The sequence below is a fragment of the Phyllostomus hastatus genome, unplaced genomic scaffold (assembly GCF_019186645.2).
Source record: "Phyllostomus hastatus isolate PE091 unplaced genomic scaffold, TTU_PhHast_1.1 phas_contig_196, whole genome shotgun sequence".
NCBI classification, from domain to species: domain Eukaryota; kingdom Metazoa; phylum Chordata; class Mammalia; order Chiroptera; family Phyllostomidae; genus Phyllostomus; species Phyllostomus hastatus.
The window spans coordinates 15,187,174-15,205,039 of NW_025333709.1; the positions used below are offsets into that span (position 1 = coordinate 15,187,174).

General features: G+C 46.7%; 1 protein-coding gene across 1 annotated transcript; it reads right to left on the reverse strand.

The window, feature by feature from the left end:
• Positions 1-120: 120 nt before the first annotated feature.
• Positions 121-11,633, reverse strand: CCKAR (cholecystokinin A receptor). The gene is made up of 5 exons (XM_045834346.1): positions 11,253-11,633; positions 10,320-10,571; positions 6,709-6,970; positions 4,772-4,896; positions 121-3,513 (listed from the first exon to the last, which is right to left on the reverse strand). Exons 1-5 carry the CDS (start codon positions 11,362-11,364, stop codon positions 2,972-2,974), a joined length of 1,293 nt encoding a protein of 430 aa, XP_045690302.1. The 5' UTR covers positions 11,365-11,633; the 3' UTR covers positions 121-2,971.
• Between the last annotated feature and the right edge of the window lie 6,233 nt (positions 11,634-17,866).

Here is a 17,866-nt window from a genome sequence, read left to right on the forward strand (position 1 = left end):
AAATTCTGATACTGCCCCCTTCTCCTGAGAACGTGTCCTCCTCGCTGAGAATCACCGCTGTGGATGGAAAGAGGGTCCCCCCAAAGCACAGGAGGCAGAGCAGAAGTCAGGCACAAGATTTATTGAGCACTCACAGTGCACAGACTGCTGGGCACACCCAGGAGGGAAATACAGTAGAGGTTTCAGAGCTACCGTCACTGGCCTCACGAGGACTACGGGGTAACGGAATGAGGGCACACACATTAAGTGTGCACAGACACGTGAGCCCAGCCACACAGCTGCGTGCACTGTGCACTCGCCACTGCAAGTCTGTAGTGAGCGATGACACAGTGACCGGGGCGCGAGCAGCCACGGGGACACATGGTTTAAAAAGATCAAAGATGCACTCTAGTCATCACTTACACTCTGCTGGTGAGCAGGAGCTACCAGAAGACACTAGAGAACACCAGAAACTTGGTGAATCTATTTTCTTAACTCTACTAGTCATTTTATTTCACATTCAAACTGGTAATCCACTTTGGCATGAAATAAAGGCAGCTAACCCAACAAAATACTTCAATGTTTTTAGTACATGTTAAAATACTGGAATACTTTATGCTTTTAAAAAAATTTTTTTAGAGTAAAATTAGCCTGTTGTTAGTACCATTCCCAAAGGTCAGGCATAGATTCCAAAAGTTAATTTCAGTTTTCTTTGTTTTTTTTTAAGGCTTCCATTATGTAGAAGACTTTCCAAGAAATTTAGTGGAGAGGTGTCTTATTGGTCTGTATCTCAGAAATCTTGTTTATATTTTTATGTGGTTAAAAAATTATAGGAATGTATTTACTGCATGGGACATTAGTACTCATACTAAAAATTAATTTGTTGTTTATCTGAAGTTAGAATTTAACCAGATACCTTGTATTTTTATCTGCTAAATCTGACAACTTGTTCTTAGGTTATTACACCTTTACAGCTTGGGAGCTCATGGAAGTTCCCAAGAATGTGGTGGGGAGGGCAGCTCATTTATCTTCGTTTATATGCTAACACTGTCAGAAGGGAGAGCTCCTTCTTTTAGCAGAAAAATTGTAGATTTTGTAAGACTTGCTCAACTATTGGAGACATTTTCAACTTCTCTTACCTTTTATCATTACCCTTTAGCAGTGCATATCTTAGTTGAATTTTTACTTTGAAATCTTCAAGATGACTGATTATAAGAACCAACATTGTATTGCAGTCTGAGGAACAGACTGACATCGGACTTGAAGAGTATCCTACAATAAATAGTCACGTCCTCCAATTTCTTATCCGTCTGTTAGTATGAGACCATCCTCCCCGCAATAGCAAATGGTAATGCTCTTCTTAAGTTATGCAGCGTCCCTTCCCCCATTCATCATCACCTCTCACCAGCCTTCTCCCCTTTCTCTCTCCCGTGTTGGTTTTTTCCCCTCTAATTGAGACCACTGGCCAGGCCTGGGTCATGGATGGTTCCAGCCCCATGGAAACAAGAACAAGCAAAGCTCAACTGTCAGATGCTCAGAGCCATGGAAGCTAGAACTTACTTTGTGAGGTTCTTGTTTGTAAGTTAGTTAACTTCCTGCACTGGCTCGCAAACCTGTTCATGTCTGTGTTAATTTACTTAAGCAGACAGGACAATGTTGCCCACCCCCCGGCGCCAAGAGAGAAGCACTATGATAGGCTGGACTGACACATTCTATTCTAGAAGTGCATTTCTTATTATCTAAATGTGTAGCTTACGTCTCATTTTAAATGGAGATTTCTCATTGGAGGAGAGAGATTTCAACACTAATTTTACAAAGAAAAGTTCACATGAAACTTCAACTGTTGTAAAGGAACATAAAAGTGTAACACTTGCTGAATTCCAACATCCACTCACTTTTTTTTTCAACACACCAAAGAATATATATTTATATATGAAGGATATATACATTTGGTTTACACATGCACATAAAATCAATACAATTGTTGGCAAGTACACAGATTATATTTAAAGCCATAGACACCTCTGACTTTCAAAAGCTATTCTGTTGAGCCCAGATATGCCAGTTTCTATTCCGGCCCAACTACACATGCTCCTACCCTTTGCAGCCAGACACGCATGGGTGACAACTCTCCCTTGTACCTGGAGGTCTTTCTGGAAAAGAGGAAGTGCCGGACAAGTCTGAAAAATTAATGTGAGGCAAAGAAGCCGTGGGGCTTAATATCACCACGTAAAAGTGGAGTCAAGCAACAGATATCATTAAAGTAGAAAAAACATTTCCGTGCCCCTTCTGGCATTTACTGTTCCTTATATAGTAGTAGGGTACCATTTGATCCGGCTATTTGCCTTATATTCTCTGTAATTTTTAGAAATATAAATTCCAAATTCTGTCATTGAGACAGTTTCTTATGCTGTTCTGATGCCGGGGTGCATACACGTCTGTCTCTGAATGCCCTTGACCGATCTCAAGAAAATAAAAGTCAAGCTGTTCTCTCACTACAGAAAGAGCCAGAAGAGGGTCTGCTTCCTCTTCCCTTTTGTGGGCATGGTGAGGGGGGACTACAGAACCTACATGAGTGATAGACTCCCCTGGGGGCAAAGCAGCCCACAGCTCAGCAGGGGCAGTGCGTGAAAGTGCATCACTATGGAGTGAGAGCCCCTTGGAGAGTCTAGAACCCGCTGGAGCTCAGTAAGTTCCACGTCCCCAGTGGGACGTGCGCTTGGCAATTACTTCTGCAGCGTGAACCCCGTTGAACTCCTGTCACAAGCCTGCGGAGGTCTGCCTGATGGTGGATGTTACTGAAAATGTCCTACCTTGAATGGCCTGGACACCAACTCATGGCCCCATCGCGGCAGCGCTGCCTTGGACCCAGATGAAGGATGAGAAGCAGACAGTGGAGCGTTCGCACTGCAAATGGAACCTTTCCTCTCCCTCACGTCGCACCTCGGGTTCTTCCTCCTCCTACCTCCCGCCCCTGAAGGGCGGCGCCAGCTCACGGGGCCGGGGTGGAGGCCCCCACGTGACTGTACGAGTACCTGGACAGCGAGGCCTCCGTGGTCCGGCCCTCCTCCTCCTCCCCCGCCTCTGCTCTGGCGCCTGGCCGGCCCGGGTGGGGGCAGCAGGGGAAGGTGGCCATGAAGCCGAGGCGGAACCGTTTGTTCATGAAGCAGTAGATGATGGGGTTGACGCAGGACGAGGTGTAGGACAGCAAGAGGATGAAGGAAATGGGAGTCCCCGACAGGTGGCGCTCGGCGGAGGCGGTGTCGTAGGCGCGCCAGGCGTTGGCGCTGAAGATGGGCATCCAACACAGGAAGAAGAGGACCACAATGACCATGAGCATGCGGATCACCCGCTTCTTGGCCATCAGGTTGGCTGCGGAGCTGCTGCTCCGGATGCGGCCTACTCGGCCGCTACCGCCACCGCCGGAAAGCCGCTGCAGCTCCAGTGTCCGCGCCCGCGCAGGCTTGGCCTTCTGCAGGTAACACCCGTCGCTGTCCTCATATCGGCCACTGCTGCTGGTGCTCGATTTCCTTTCTGCGTGGGCAAGTGACATCACTTCCTGTTCAGCGGGGGCGGGGCCAGATAGGAGGTCTGGAGTACCACCCCCTCCCTCCAGGGGGCCAAGCCAAACTGGATCAGAAGAATGGGGCGGGCATCCTTGGGCCTACAATGCGGGATTCTGACCTATACTTTTCCCGATTAGTGAAAAGCTACTTATGGAGAGCATTATGTTAAGTGAAATAAGCCATGCGGTGAAAGATAAATACCATATGATCTCACCTATAAGTGGAACCTAATCAACAAAACGAACAAGCAAGCAAAATAGAATTAGACATTGAAATAAAGAACAAATTGACAGTAACCAGACGGGAGGGGGAGGGGATAACGGGGAAAGGGGAAGGGTCATCAAGGAACATGTATAAAGAACCCATGGACAAAGCCAAAGGGGGGTAGGATCGAGGGTGGAAGATGGGGGAAGTGGAGACAACTGTACTCAAATAATAAAAAAAAAGCTACACAAAACTAACACAATGGCAGATATCAATATACCATATGCCATACATCCTATGCTACATAGCACTTTCTATGTAGATTATAAGGATAAAAAGTGATTAAGGAATGTTCACATTTGTTTCCTTCCCCCCTCCCCTCCCCTGACTTTCCCAGTGGAAAGTTTGCTGCTCCCTTGGTACGTCTCCAGACCGCCTTGCCTGTGAGGAACTAGGTATTGCACCAAAGTCAGTTCAAAACGAAGGAGCTGGGGAGGCTGAGCTATGTGCCGGCGGAGAGTGAAGTGAGAGGTGGAGTGAGGAAGGGAAGAAGTTAGTCGGCAGTGGTGGTGGGGTAAATTTTAGTGGGCAGTGGACAGTGGCCTGGGATGGACAGTGGCCTGGGATGAACAGGGCTGAGGTCGGGCTTTGTGACAACTGCAGTGCGACCGTGGAGGGAGGAGACCGGCTGGGGGATGGGAGTTAACAATTAGCCTGGGCTGCCCAAGGGGGTCCATTTGAATAGGACACCACAGAAAGTCTGGGCCACACGGGCCCTTGCTTCCAGCTGGGGGTCTGTGGGTAGCATCTCATTTTATTCCACCCGGCGCCCTTTTGAGAGGTGTGATTGCTGCACTGCGCAGATGCAGAAATAGAGGCGCTTGGTCTCGTGACTGTGCCTTATGACATAGCCTGACACTCCCTTTGAAAATCCCAATATACTGTGGGTGTGTATCTAGTTAAGCTGCAGAAAACAAGCTGTTTGATCTTTTGGCATAAACAGACTGCTAAAAGATAGTTACCTCTAGCAGACTTCTGGCTAGCATCAAATTTTATTCCTTGGTAAAGTTCCAAAGAGATTAATCCATACGCCACCATCATCACGATTCCAGGAATAAGAAAGAGGATGAGTAACAGGAATGTGTGCCTAATAAAATAAAGAGAAATCCAATAACCAGCAATCTATGACTTCAAACTCAGATGGGATGGAAGAAATAGGGTTCATCTCCATTGTAACGGGTCTGAGCAAACAGTGATCACTAGCATTTAATATCCTTGGAAATTTCATGTCATTCATTAGAAGTTATTTACTTTTTTCAGATAAAATTTCTTACAAAGGACTAGTTAAATTAGAAAAGTTCAGTATGATTCTGTGCCCGAAACAAGTCTATATATAAAACTAATGAGAGCTTAAAAAAAAGGGTATGTGAAATTTTATCTTAATAAAGCTGTCATGGAAAACACACACACACACAAAAAAAAACCCAAGAACTTACATTCATTGAGGACTTAATGTGTTACACACTAGGGCAAGCATTTTATATAGATAGTACTACAGTTAAATCCCATTATAACCTTTGAGGTAGGCAGTATTATCAAAATGCCTCCTTTACAGTTAAGAAAACACACTGAAAGAGACTTCAATAACTCGTCCAAAGTCCCACAGCTGTGGCGAAGGTGGGCTTCCAACCCAAGCACTATGATTCTCGAAGCCGTGCTCTTAAGCACATCAATATGCCCTTTGCTGATTCCGTGGCAGCAGAATAATCAAAAGCACAGGCAGGAATGGTGGCAGCCTTCTTGGGTTTGCACAAGATGGCATCTGGCTGTTTCTGACATGTGGGCACCGTGGCGGGCTCGCTCTCGTGCCTGGGGGGCAGGGCAGAGCCTTGCTGTCTCTAGACATTTGAATCCTGAAGCATCCCAGCCTCCTCTTTTATGAGTCTGGCCCCTAAATCATGTCTGTGGTCTGGCATGTGTTAAGGTTACACAGTGAGGCCATAAAATTGTCAGAGGCTCATGGTGGCTGGGCCATTTCTCATTTCAATTGGACATGTTTTGATAAGATTCCTTTCCAAGTCTCTTTCATTTGCAACATCATTCTTTGTGTGTGTGCATGTGTGTATGTGTGTTACTGGGTTGAAATGAAGAAGAAAAAAAAGGAAGGCAAAGAAAGATTATCTCAGCTTTGAGCCATTTTAAAATATCTGGCTTCCTGCTTCTGAAACATGCGTAGAATTTAGTGACATAATATCCTGCATTTGTGCAGCCCTTTAAAAGATATTTAATGACATTTTTATACACACACTCTCATTTTAATCTTACAGCCACACAATGAGGTAGATAAAAAATATCTATATTATTAAACCCTTGTAGAGATAACCTCTACCTCAGAGAGCTTATGTGAACTTGTCCAATGTCACCCAGCAAAGAAACAGGTATTAGACTCTTCTTGCCTTCGTGTTTCTAGTAAAGTGCTCTGTGCAAGTGCTACCACTGCAGCTCTAAGAAAACCCACATGGGATCTAGGACACACCCTCCACTTTCAATTCTTAGAGAATTACAGCCCCCCCCCCAAATCATCCAGCCTGAACCCCTACTGGATCACCCAGAGACACACTGCATAGTGGGTAAGCACAGAAGCCCTGTCTCTTCTAGGTTTCTGACTTTGAACACTTACTTACCTCCCATGTCCCACTTTCCTCATCTCTAAAATGGGCACAATAATAGTATCTACATTTTGAGAGGGTTCATTGAATGAACAGGTGTATGGCATTGAAAATAGAGCACTCTCAAGTGTCTGCTACTACTGTTATCCTAGAAAGAGGTTAAAATGATTCTCTAAGTGTTTTCAGGAAACCGATCTCCCAGCCACTTCAGAGAATACATTCCAATTTTTAATGAAAACTGCAAAACTGTATCAACTTGTATCAAATGAATGAACACCGGGCAGCCTTACCAGGATTGCTGCATAACATCATTCGGCAGTAGGAAGCGGCACTTGTTTGCCGTCTGGTTGTTATTTTTGGTGAAAGGCACCAAGTTGCTGTAAATCGGGTATGGAGTCATGATGGTAAAGGAGAGGCACCAGGTAGCGGCAATCACCTTCAAAGCGTGGGACTTCGTCTGCCAGACCCGGGACTGTAAGGGCTTGCAGATCGCGCCGTATCTCTCCAGAGATATGGCAACCAGATTAAAAGTGGATACACTCACAGAGGTGCCTGGGAAGGAACAAAGGAGCCGGTTTTGTAGGCTCTGAAACCCCAAGTTTATTTGCACATAAGCTTAAGCATATCTGATCAGCACAGGTTTGATATCAAAAGGAAATTGCTCAGAGGGTAAGGCGATTTCATGTATGTATATTTTAAAAAAATGGTTTATTCCCCGCTTTGTTCTAAAAAGCATTTAAGAAAGCAGTGAAAGGAATGTATTTGCCAATTTTCAGATAAGTATATCGAACCTGGATTACAACCTAACTTCTTCTTGCGCTGACTCTTTCATTAATAAATAACCAAGTGGGTGAAATATATTCCTGCCCCACAGAGGAGACTTCGGAGTAACCCCCAGAAAAGCTCTGGTTGAGCATGATCTGCATAGTTAGGTTGACCTCGTCACCCAGATTCCCAAGGACTGTGACCCCAAAAGGTCACTAGGGTCTGTCTGAGCTAAGGGCATTAACACTCTTTCTGAAAATTTCTAGTACATACTGTTTGTAGGAGTGAAACATTCCAAATTTAAAAGGTAGTTTGTTGAAAAAATATGTAATAAACAAGGTTGAAGAAAAAAACTCCACACTATAACTAAAGGTTTTTCTCTGGGTGGAAAACCAGGGGCTTCCTCTTATTCGTCTTGTTTCTCTATGTTTGTAGAATGAGCATGCATCAGCAGTGAGCAAGGCATCAAAGCATCTCATTTAAAATGAGGGACTGAGGTATAGGCAAAAAACTTAATTTCCCTTAATTTTTGTGTTCCAAGTGTGTCCTCTTATTATAGGGTCTTATCCCCTTAAAACTCCTTTCACTTCTTCATCCATGAGTTCTGTCAGTTCTTCAGATTCTATCTTACGATAATATGTTAAACCTAGGACTTCATCGGAGTTTGGGAGCAGAAGTTCTTAGCCTGGGGCCTCACGTGGATAGAAACTAATTCTCTGAGACTATGTATAAAAACATTCCTTTTCTAGGGAGAATATCCATAGCATCTCTTAGAGACTCAAAGAACATTGCAATCCCCCAAATCATTAAATATTGGGTTGGTTAAAAAGTTCACTTAGTTTTTTTCCATATGATGGTCCTAGTAGTGCTTAGTTGTCTTTCATTTGAAACAGCTTTGTTAGGTTGTGTTGTCACAGCTGTCATCTCAGGGTGCACTTAAAAAATGATCATCATTGGTGAATTTTTGTGCACCCACTTTCCTATTGGAGATGGAAGGAAACACACAACATTTTAGGCGTATTTTGCTTCATTGTTTCAAGAAAGGTAAAAATGCAACTGCAGTGCAAAAAAAGATTTGTGCTGTGACTGACTGAATCTGCCAGAAGTAGTGTGCAAAGTTTCCCGGTACTATTGACATTTTGGCCAATTAATTCTTCGCCGTGGGGCTGGCTGTCTTATACACGGGAAGGTGTTGAGCAGTGCCCCTGGCCTCTGCTCACTAGAAGCCAGTAGTGGGAGATAGCTGACGTACTCAAAATATCCAAATCGGTAAAGTTATTGGTAAAAATGAAAAAAAATGTCTTTTATTTTATGGAAAAAACGTAACAGACTTTTTGGCCAGCCCAACGAAAACTCATGCTCTGAGGCAGGATTTGCTGTGCTTCCCTGGACCTAAGGAGGTGATGACGTTGAGACTGGAGAATAGAGCCCCTAATTCCTCAGAGGCAAGTCCGTATGGTGGGTCCACAGTAATGATAAACCCACCATCAGGCAAGCGTCCCTTTTTTGACTACATGCTAGGAGTTTAATGAATGTTAACTGCCAGCAATGGCATTGAAAAGAACCCAAAATTAAGAACTGGAATCGCTGAAATCGGACATCCCGCAAAACCATCACACCATGGCAAGCACTTTCAGGGTCATCGTGCTTTTCATTTTAGCTCTTTTTAAAACCATTTTTTATTGAGGCGAAATTCACATGAAATGAACTGTTTTACCACGAACAATTGTATGGCATTCAGCAAGTTTTAAATTTCCTTCCGCTTATCCTGGCTTAAGGTTCTTAAATAATATTATTGCAGGGTATGGGGGGACCCCTCTTAAATCCCACAGCGCTCTGTAAACGCCACTTATCATGACTGCCTCATTGTGGGCTGGTGAACCTTTTCCTTTGCAGTCCGTTTTTATTTTCAGAGGGCTGCGACACAGAGTGACACTTTCTTGGTTATTTGTCCGTGGCATGCAGGTCTCGGATTCATCATCGTTTTGTCAGTCTGGCTCCCACTTCCTCAGCAGGGAGGAATAAGGCTGTTAAGGCTTTCTGGTCGGTGAAGACCAGACTCAGCTCTGCGTGCTTTGCAAGGCTCAGTCAGAACAAATACCAGTCCCTCCCATTTCCTGCCTCCCCTGCTCCCCGCTCTGGTCCTCAGAACAGGCAGGGGACCAGGCGACTTAGCAGACAGAGGGGGCATGGGGGGGGGGTGGGCGTTGGGCAGGGGGGGCAATGTCTTTATTTAGCCATGGGAGCGCCGCCGCAGCTGGCAGACTATTCATTCGCCACAGTGTGCATAGTGACCTGGGTTCAAATCCCAGCTCTGCAGCTTCCCACCTGTGGGTCCTTGGGCACCTTATGAGCCTCTCTGTGCTTCTGTTCCCTCCTCAGGGAGACAGTGAAAAATAACTGTACTTAGAGTGTTTAGTCTATAAAATAAGATTGTGGAAGTACAATCAGCATAACATTGGGAGCATAAAACGTACTGAAAATATTAGATCTTATGATTTTTATCATCATCATCATCATAATCACCATCATTTTGATTGGCATAGGCAGAGAGCCACATAGCCAATCAGGGTCAATTTAGTGACCCCGACACCCCCATGAGCAAATTTGACTCCCCTTCCCGGGGCCAAAGCCTGGGAAGTGAACCCGCAGCAGGGAGTCTAGAGCTGGGGTGACCACACTTTGCGAACAGCCCCTGTTCCCCAGGAAAGTAAGGGCAATGCCAGAAAGAACCCCCCTCCACCTCCTTCTCCACCCCAAAGCCATGGCTCGGGTTGGGTAGAGCTCAGGGTACAATCACCAGCTTTCAGAAGGCGACAGAGCAGCCTGCATCTGTCTTTTCTCTAACAGAAACAGGCCAAACGAACCTCTTCTGTGGTTTCTTATCAGCTTATTCCACTCTGAGAAACTGACCTCTGAAGCGCAGCCATGGGGACCGGCTGCTGGGGACGGGCAGGACTGAGCTGCCCTGCAGCCGGCACCTGTGTCCTTGCCCACAGCCAGCCCCGCAAGGCCTGACGTTTTGTCTCTTACACTCAGCGGGGCTCCTCCGCGGAGGCTGTCGGGGGTTCAGGAAGGTCTGGGACTGAGCGGGGTCTGGGGTGAGCTTCGGAAATAGTCACCTGTGGCAACTCACCCATGAAGTAGGTGGTGGTTTTACAAACCGCGCTGCCGAAGATGAAATCCTTGAGCAGGTTGGGGATGAGGTTGAATGGCATGCAGAAGAGGCAGAGCATGAGGTCGCTGACGGCCAGGGACAGCAGGAAGATGTTGGTGACAGTCCTCATCCTCTTGTTCCGGATCAGCACCGTGATGACCAGTGTGTTCCCCAGCACGCTCAGCAGAAAGATCAAGGAATACAAGAGAATCTGCACAGCTGGCTGCCACTCTGCAAAGAGGAACAGGGACAGGACGGAGGGATGGAGGTTATGAGAGCAGAATGTTAAAGCCTTCGCACGTGAAGCCAACAGCTGTTTCCTCCCAATCCCCCCCCCCGCCACCCTACCCCACCACACAGGGATGTAATCCTTGAAGCCAGTTATCCTGCTCAGACAACATCCTGCAGAAACAACCTGGAGGGAGCGGTGATTCTGTTGCTTCTAAAAGGTTGGTTGGTTAAAGGACCACTCAGGGAACCACTTTCTTAAGAACAAAGCTTCTCCAGTGAACAGGGTGTGCTTTCTTTCCTAGCTGCTAATCATTTAACCACTTCTTCATGCCAGATTGAGAAAAGGTGACTGCTAGATAGTGACAGCACCGTTTCTGCAGTGCTTGTAAGTTGGAGCTTCCACACTTGCTTGTCCTGCCTTCTTGCTGCACTTCAGGGTCTCCTCCCACTGCTTTTGTTCCCTCAAGTCCTGGACACTAATCCCCACGCTCCCGAGGGGGCCGTGAGAATATTTGACTCCATTCTGCTTGTTGCTCTCTTATCCAAACTTCTGAACAGACGACTTTATCCAGCCTTGTCTCACGAGGACGTGGTTATATTTTCTCTACCAGCCTTGCTTTTGCTGATTTCTCCCTCCACTTAATAGTTTTCTGAAATAAAATAACAGCCTCTGCTGCCTACCTTGGGATGGAGGGGGCCGATCCAAGCAGAAAAGCGTCTCATTTTCGATGCCTAGTTCACAGGGAGGAGTGAAGTTGCTTCCATTCACAAGAAAGCTGTCGGCCACATCCATCCTTGCCGGCAGCTTTCCACCCAGTGCCGGCGAGCTGGCAGATTACTCACTGTCACTCATTCCTCTAATGACCAGAGCGTCTCCCAGATGCGACCTGCGGCAGAGGGGCGGGGAGGCAGGGGTCTCCAGGTGTGGGCATTTGCAGCCATTCCCAAATGAGACTTGAGTTCACTGCCCTCCGTCCAGCTGGGCAAGCATTTGCACTCCTGTCTTGGAAAAGGCAGCCGATGCAAGCCAAGCCCGCTCCACCTTCCAGGCCCACCCCTCCCGTTCCTGGGCCAGCGGAGGGCCCTGAGCACAGCCTGACTGTGTTAACCCTTCCCAATGTGTTGCTGCTTTTATACGCACATGCACACACACGTAGACACACACAGGCAGGGACACAGGCACGCACGCTGCCCCAGTCCCTCCCGTCTCTGCATAGGAAGCTGTGACCCTCCCAGACACAGGCAGAATGAGGCCCTAACTGGCCGCGTGAGACAGGAACAATTAACACGGTAACAGATATGATAATGCGGACCATCAGGACTAAAGGACACAGAGGGACTGCGTTTCCACCTCCTTATATAAAAGCAATTAGTGCCTTTTTAGCCTTGGAAACATGCCCAGCGATGTGTGTGCATCAAACCACCAGCTGGTGGTTAAGTGTTACCAACCACGTTGTTCTTTCTCGTGGTCTCTGCCCTTGTTAACTGAAAGGAAGGGGTCCTTTTCAATACAGGTTCCTGGGTCCTCATTACAAAAAAGTTTGCAAGATTCCCCATTCATTTGATTCGTGGACTTTTTGGTTGATTCATTCAGCACGTATTCATTGAGAATCAACCATTTATTTGTCAGGCATTTTTCTGGGCACGTAAGCAAATAATGAACAAGATTATTTCAGGTAGTGTTAAGCACTGGAAAGGAAGTGAAGCAGGAAGGCGCGGTGGAGAGGAATGGGTGGAGGGTGCTAATTTAGATGCAGTGGTCAGGAAAGGCCTCTTGGTGGCGGGGGCCATGGTCTGAGACCTGGGTGACAAGGAGGAGGCTTGTGAAGGCCTGGGGAACTCGTCTTCTGCACAGGAGGAATACTTTTTGGGCAGCAGTCACAGTAAGTGCAAAGGCCCTGAGGCAGGGATGAGCTTGGCCTGTCTGCGGAAGGAATAGAGGCAGGAGTCCATGAGCGGCAAGTGGTGGCAGGTGAGGTTAGAGAGGGGGATGGGGCCTGGGGCTGGTATGGTGTTTGAAAGCCCCTAAATGCCCATCATGCACGGGGGCTCCTCAGTTCAGACCTTGGGGAAAGCAGACAACGGCAGACCCCCTGCTTTTGACATCTGCTTGGCCGGGCTGAAACTCGGCCTATTTGATGGATCACTCTGGGTCCACTTATGTACTGACAACTCTTCCAGCCCACAGAGCTACACACTCTGTCTTTGCTGGGTCCCTGCTGGACACGGGTGAACTAACACATTTTCCCCATCAAGGCTCAGACGTGGGGCTGGGAAGACAGGGTGGTGCCCTCTTTCCTTTGAAACCACGAACTCCTCCTGTTTGAGGCACTTAGTCATGGAAGCAGAAGTGGAAGGAGCACTGGAGAAGAAACCGGTGGTTATAAAGCGGACAGGCTTTGCTGTTAGACCTGTGAGCAGATCCTGGTCTCCCTGGTTACCTGCTGGGAACTGCCGGGCGAGTTTCTTAACCTCTCTACGACTCACTCACTTCTGTCAAATGGGGACGAAGTGACTTCGAAGATATTTGTTACAGAGATTGACTGATCGCCTCAGGGCAGTGCCTAATCCACAAAAAGTGTCCAATAAATCACAGATAATATTAACAGCCATCTAACATTATCGCTATTTTATGCACAAGGAAACTGAGACTTGAGCAACCATGTGATTTGCTGGTGAGAACCAGCCAAGGACACCCTGCCCTCTCCCCTTGTGGACCCGCAAGGCCATCCACACACCGCTTCCCGCACACGGAGCCGTCTTCATTATTCCAGTATCGTGTGGCCTGTCTGGAGCCAGGGTTCCTGTCTCCGCGCCGTCTCCCAGCCACGGTCCTGCTGGCTGAATCTTCGCAGCGTGCACAGACAGACACGGACCCCGCCCACTCGGAGGGGACGCAGGGCAGTGCCGTCCTCATCTGCGGAGGGGTAAACATGGGGGTGCAACTGAATTTCACCCCACTTCTGTTCCCCGGGGCTGGCTGCTTCAAGTCCTTCACCTGGGCAGCCATTGCCACCCGTAGAGGGTGACTCCTGCAGAGGGTCCCCAAGCCATCAGCAGCTGCTCTGACATCACGGGGAGCCTGCTGCTGCGAGTCCCAGAGCAGAGATGCAGAGGGCCCTGGGTCGACCTGCCCTGACCTGAAACAGCTCAGTTTGGGACAAGTTCCTTCCTTCCTCCCTCCCTCCCTTTCCCCCTGTCTCTTCCTTCCCTCCCCCCACAGTACTAGTCCATTCTGTTTATCAGTGGGCAGGAATCCGGAGTGGAATGTAGGAGGGCAGGTCCTAGTTTTGTAAACTCACAAGGAGTGCCTGTGGCCCACCTGAGGGCCGTGCTTTGCGAACGTTAGTGCACATCTGACTCACCGAGGTGAGCAGTTAAAGAATGTGGATTTCTAGGCTCCCCTCCCAGAGGCCTGGTGGTCTGCATTTTTATCCTGCATCCCTGGTGATTGGAAGACCAGTCATCGCAGGATCACCTTTCGGGAAGCTCCCTGGGAGTCACGGAAAGTGTGAGCACAGGGGCCAGGCTGCTGGGACCCAGGCCTGGTCTTCACCACCAGCCGTGGGACATGAACAAGTCACTTCCCCTTTCCGAGTCTGGGCTTGCTCATCTGCAAACCGTGCACAACAAAGCCTGGCGCTACCTATAAAGATTGCAACGTGTGAAAAGCACCCAGAGCAATTCCGGGAGCACAGCACCAGATACTAGTTGTTACTATTAATGGATTGAGATGAATTCTGGGGATGCTGTGTTTATGCCCTAGATCATCCGCGTGATTAAGTGTCTTTATCTCCAGTACCCTAGCACAGCGGCTGGCATATAGTATGTGTCTGGAATTTATAAAGGAATAAAGAGCAAGAAATTAGGAGTGCCAGTCCTGCATGGCTTATCATACCCTTTTGTAACTCAGTTGTGTTGGCTTTTTTCCTGGCCAAACTTGGATTTTTTACGCTGAGTTTCTGAGCCAAGGTTATCATAGATATAAACGGAAAAAGAATTCCAAGGAGAGACGTGAGAGCTTTTAAGGGAAGAGGTGATGCATTTTCTGGGATGAGAGTCCTTATTGCATTCCTCAACACCCTTGGAATATCTTTTAAGTGCCAGGCACTGCGCCAGGTGCTGAGGATAAGCCATGAGCAAAGTCGATGGAAATTCTCCCTCCACAGTGGGAGACTGGTGATAAATCAATGGGGCAAAATTCAAGTGCCCCTCTCGCCTCAGAGCCCTATTTGCTGATTGGGCACTATGCCAGGCAAATGGATTAGAAGTTACTAAACTGAAGTGAAAATTTGTAAGGGCCACCTTCCTCCCCGAGACACACAGCACTGGGCCAAGTGTAAGCGTGGGTGTCTCCACTCCCCTCGGGGGGCGGGGCCTCTGCTCTGCCCACTACTGCCCTGAAAGGCCCAACACAAGCAACCCAAATGGGCTCCTGGCTAAGGAACTTTGTAGTCGCTCCCCAAACCATTCTCCGTCTTAAGAAACTATTATTCAAAGACACCGAAAAGGTCTCATCATAGCATGCAAATTTTTTTTGAAATGAAGAAAAATATGTAAGCACAAATATAACAATAAATTTCAGGGCTTCACCTGACTTATTTTTTAAATTTTGTTTTTCAGTTACAATTGACATTCAGTGTAATTTTGTATTAGTTTCAGGGGCACAGCGTAGTGACGAGGCAATCAGATGTTTACAAAGTGTTCGCCCTGATATTTCCAGCACTCACCTGGCAGCACACACAGCGATCACAGTGTCACTGACTGCATTCCCTGCGCTGTGCTTTGCATCCCCCTGACCAGTTTGTAACTGCCAATTTGTGCTTTTTAGTCCTTTCACCTTTTCACCAGCCCTGCCGACTCCTCCTTCCGTCCAGCATCCATCAGTCTGTTCTCTGTATCTGTGAGTCTATTTCAATTTTGGGTGATTGTTTTTTTTTTTTTTCATGAGATTTCACATATAAGTGAAGTCATATGGTACTTGTCTTTCTCTGTCTGACTTATTTCACTCAGCATAACAGCCTCTAGGTCCATCCTTACTGCCTGTGACTGATTCTTAACATGATGCTGTTTTCAGAGAAATGCAGTGCAGAAGCCAGAGGTAGTTACCAGGTAATTGCATATGCGGGGCAGCCTGACATTTTAAAAAATTCTCTTCGGCAATTTCCCCCCTCGGCAGCTCAGTATGTCTCTAAGTTCCTTATTCCTCATTCTCATCCCAGACTGTGGCTTGCTAGCCTTTCTCTCTTTTCCTTCCTCTAACCATCTCAGACCTCTGGAAGTGACTGACCGGCCTTCGCCTCCTCCTCACCCTGCCTCGGCACGCTGGGCTGCTCTGGAGCGGGGCCATGCCAAGGTTCTGGGGCACCCTGTCCCCCACAGAGGGCTGTGTGCAGCTGTCCGCCCCCAGACCTCTTCTCCCACTGGCTGCCCTTTCTGGAGAAATTATAAGGGATCATTTCTGATGAATGAAAAACTCCTTGCTACAGAGGAAAGCAAGCTCCCTGTCTGCCAGAGGAGGCTGTCCCTGAGCAGTCCACAGCTCCGTTTGAGCAAGTAGCTTTGACTTTCGCTTTCTCCATTTTCTCACCTGGAAAATAGCTTAACAGAGGCAACACCTACCTAAGAGGGCTGCTGGGACAGTCCACGCCACAACGTGTGAGAAGCACCCAGCAGAGGTCTGGCATGTCACAAGGGCTGGGTGGGTGGTGGTGATGATGCTGATGCTGATGATTTACCTTGTTTCATGTTGATAAGAACATTGAAATCATCCTCAAAACCACTGCTTTAAAATAATGTTTATTAATGCTTTGGGGAATGTTCTGCTAGCCTTTCCCTCTAAACACATTTTTACAAAAGCAAACTTGGAATCATACTCTACGTATGATATTCCTCTTACAAGGTTTTGAAAATGTATTTGTAAGATCAATTTTTTCCCTCAAAATAAGAGGTATAGCTTTAGTGGCATTCCAAAAAAATAGTGTATAGTTTTAAAAGTTATAATAAAGTTAAAATCTATAAACCCATCATCCAGAGAATTAAAATGCATTTCACATGCATACACTTTTGCATATGCATTTTTCACACGTAGCATTATTTCATCATCACACTTCTGTACTTTCCTGCTGTGCTAGTGGTACCTGTTATTCCATTAAGACTGTGTGCTTTAATTGACTCAAATACTTCTATACACTTGGATATTTAGTTATTTTTAGACTTCTGCTTTTATAAGTGACACTATAGCGAATACTTGTACATGTTTTTTTCAAAAAAATTTTTTTTTATTTTTCAATTACAGTTGTCAAAAATTACTATATTCATTCCAGGTGTACAACCCCGTGATTTTTTTTTTAAATACACTTCCAAAGTGATCGCGGAGGTAAACCCAGTACACATCCGACACCGTGCATAGTGATCTTGACACTGTGGACTGTGCTCCCCATGCTGTCTGTCCTTCACAGGCCTGTGACTGATCTGTCACCACCGATTCGTGTTTCTTAACCCCTTCGCCTCCTCACCCAACCCCGCCGTGTCCCTCCCGTCTGGCAACCATCAGAGTGTTCTCTGTATCTACAAGCCTGTTTCTGTTCTGCTGGCTTGTTCGTTGTGTTATTTTAGATTCCACATACAAGTGAAATCATATGGCATTTGTGTGTCTTGGTTGATTTCACTCAGCACGGTACCCTGTAGGTCCCTCTGTGTTGTTGCAGTTGACAAGATTCCATTCTTACAGCTGAGTCACATTCCCTTGTACAGATGCACCATTATCTCGTCATCCACTCGTCTACTGGTGGACACCTACGTTGCTTCTGTGTCTCAGCTGTTGTGTGTAACGCTGCAATGAATGTACAGCTACGTTTGCCGTTTGGCGTTTCTCTGGATAAACATCCAGAAGTGGCATTGCCGAGTCCTTCTTTGTCTCTTGTTATAGACTTTATTTTAAAGTCTATTTTGTCTGGTATAGGTATTGTTACCCCAGCTTTTTTTGGTTATTTCTACTTTCATGAAATATTTCATGAAATATTTTTCACAGACAGAAATACTTTGCTTTCTGTCTGTGTGTGTGCGGGTGTTTGATCTGAAGTCAGTCTCTTGTAGGCAGCGTATGGGAGGGTCTGGTTCCATCATCCGTTCAGCCACTGTGTGTCTTTGGATTGCAGCACCCAATCCGGTTGCATTTAAACTAATTTTGACAAATATGTATTTCTTGCCATTTTATTACTCATATTTTTAATCTTTTATTTTTTTTAAAGATTTTATTTACTTTTAGAGAGGGAAGGGAGGGAGAAAGAAAG

Coding starts and splice junctions, on each gene's coding strand:
- CCKAR (XM_045834346.1), bottom strand. CDS start 11,364: ATGGATGTGGCCGACAGCTTTCTTGTGAATGGAAGCAACTTCACTCCT. Junction 10,572..11,252: donor TCGGCCCCCTCCATCCCAAG/GTAGGCAGCAGA, acceptor TCCTCTTTGCAG/AGTGGCAGCCAGCTGTGCAG. Junction 6,971..10,319: donor AACCACCACCTACTTCATGG/GTGAGTTGCCAC, acceptor GTTCCTTCCCAG/GCACCTCTGTGAGTGTATCC.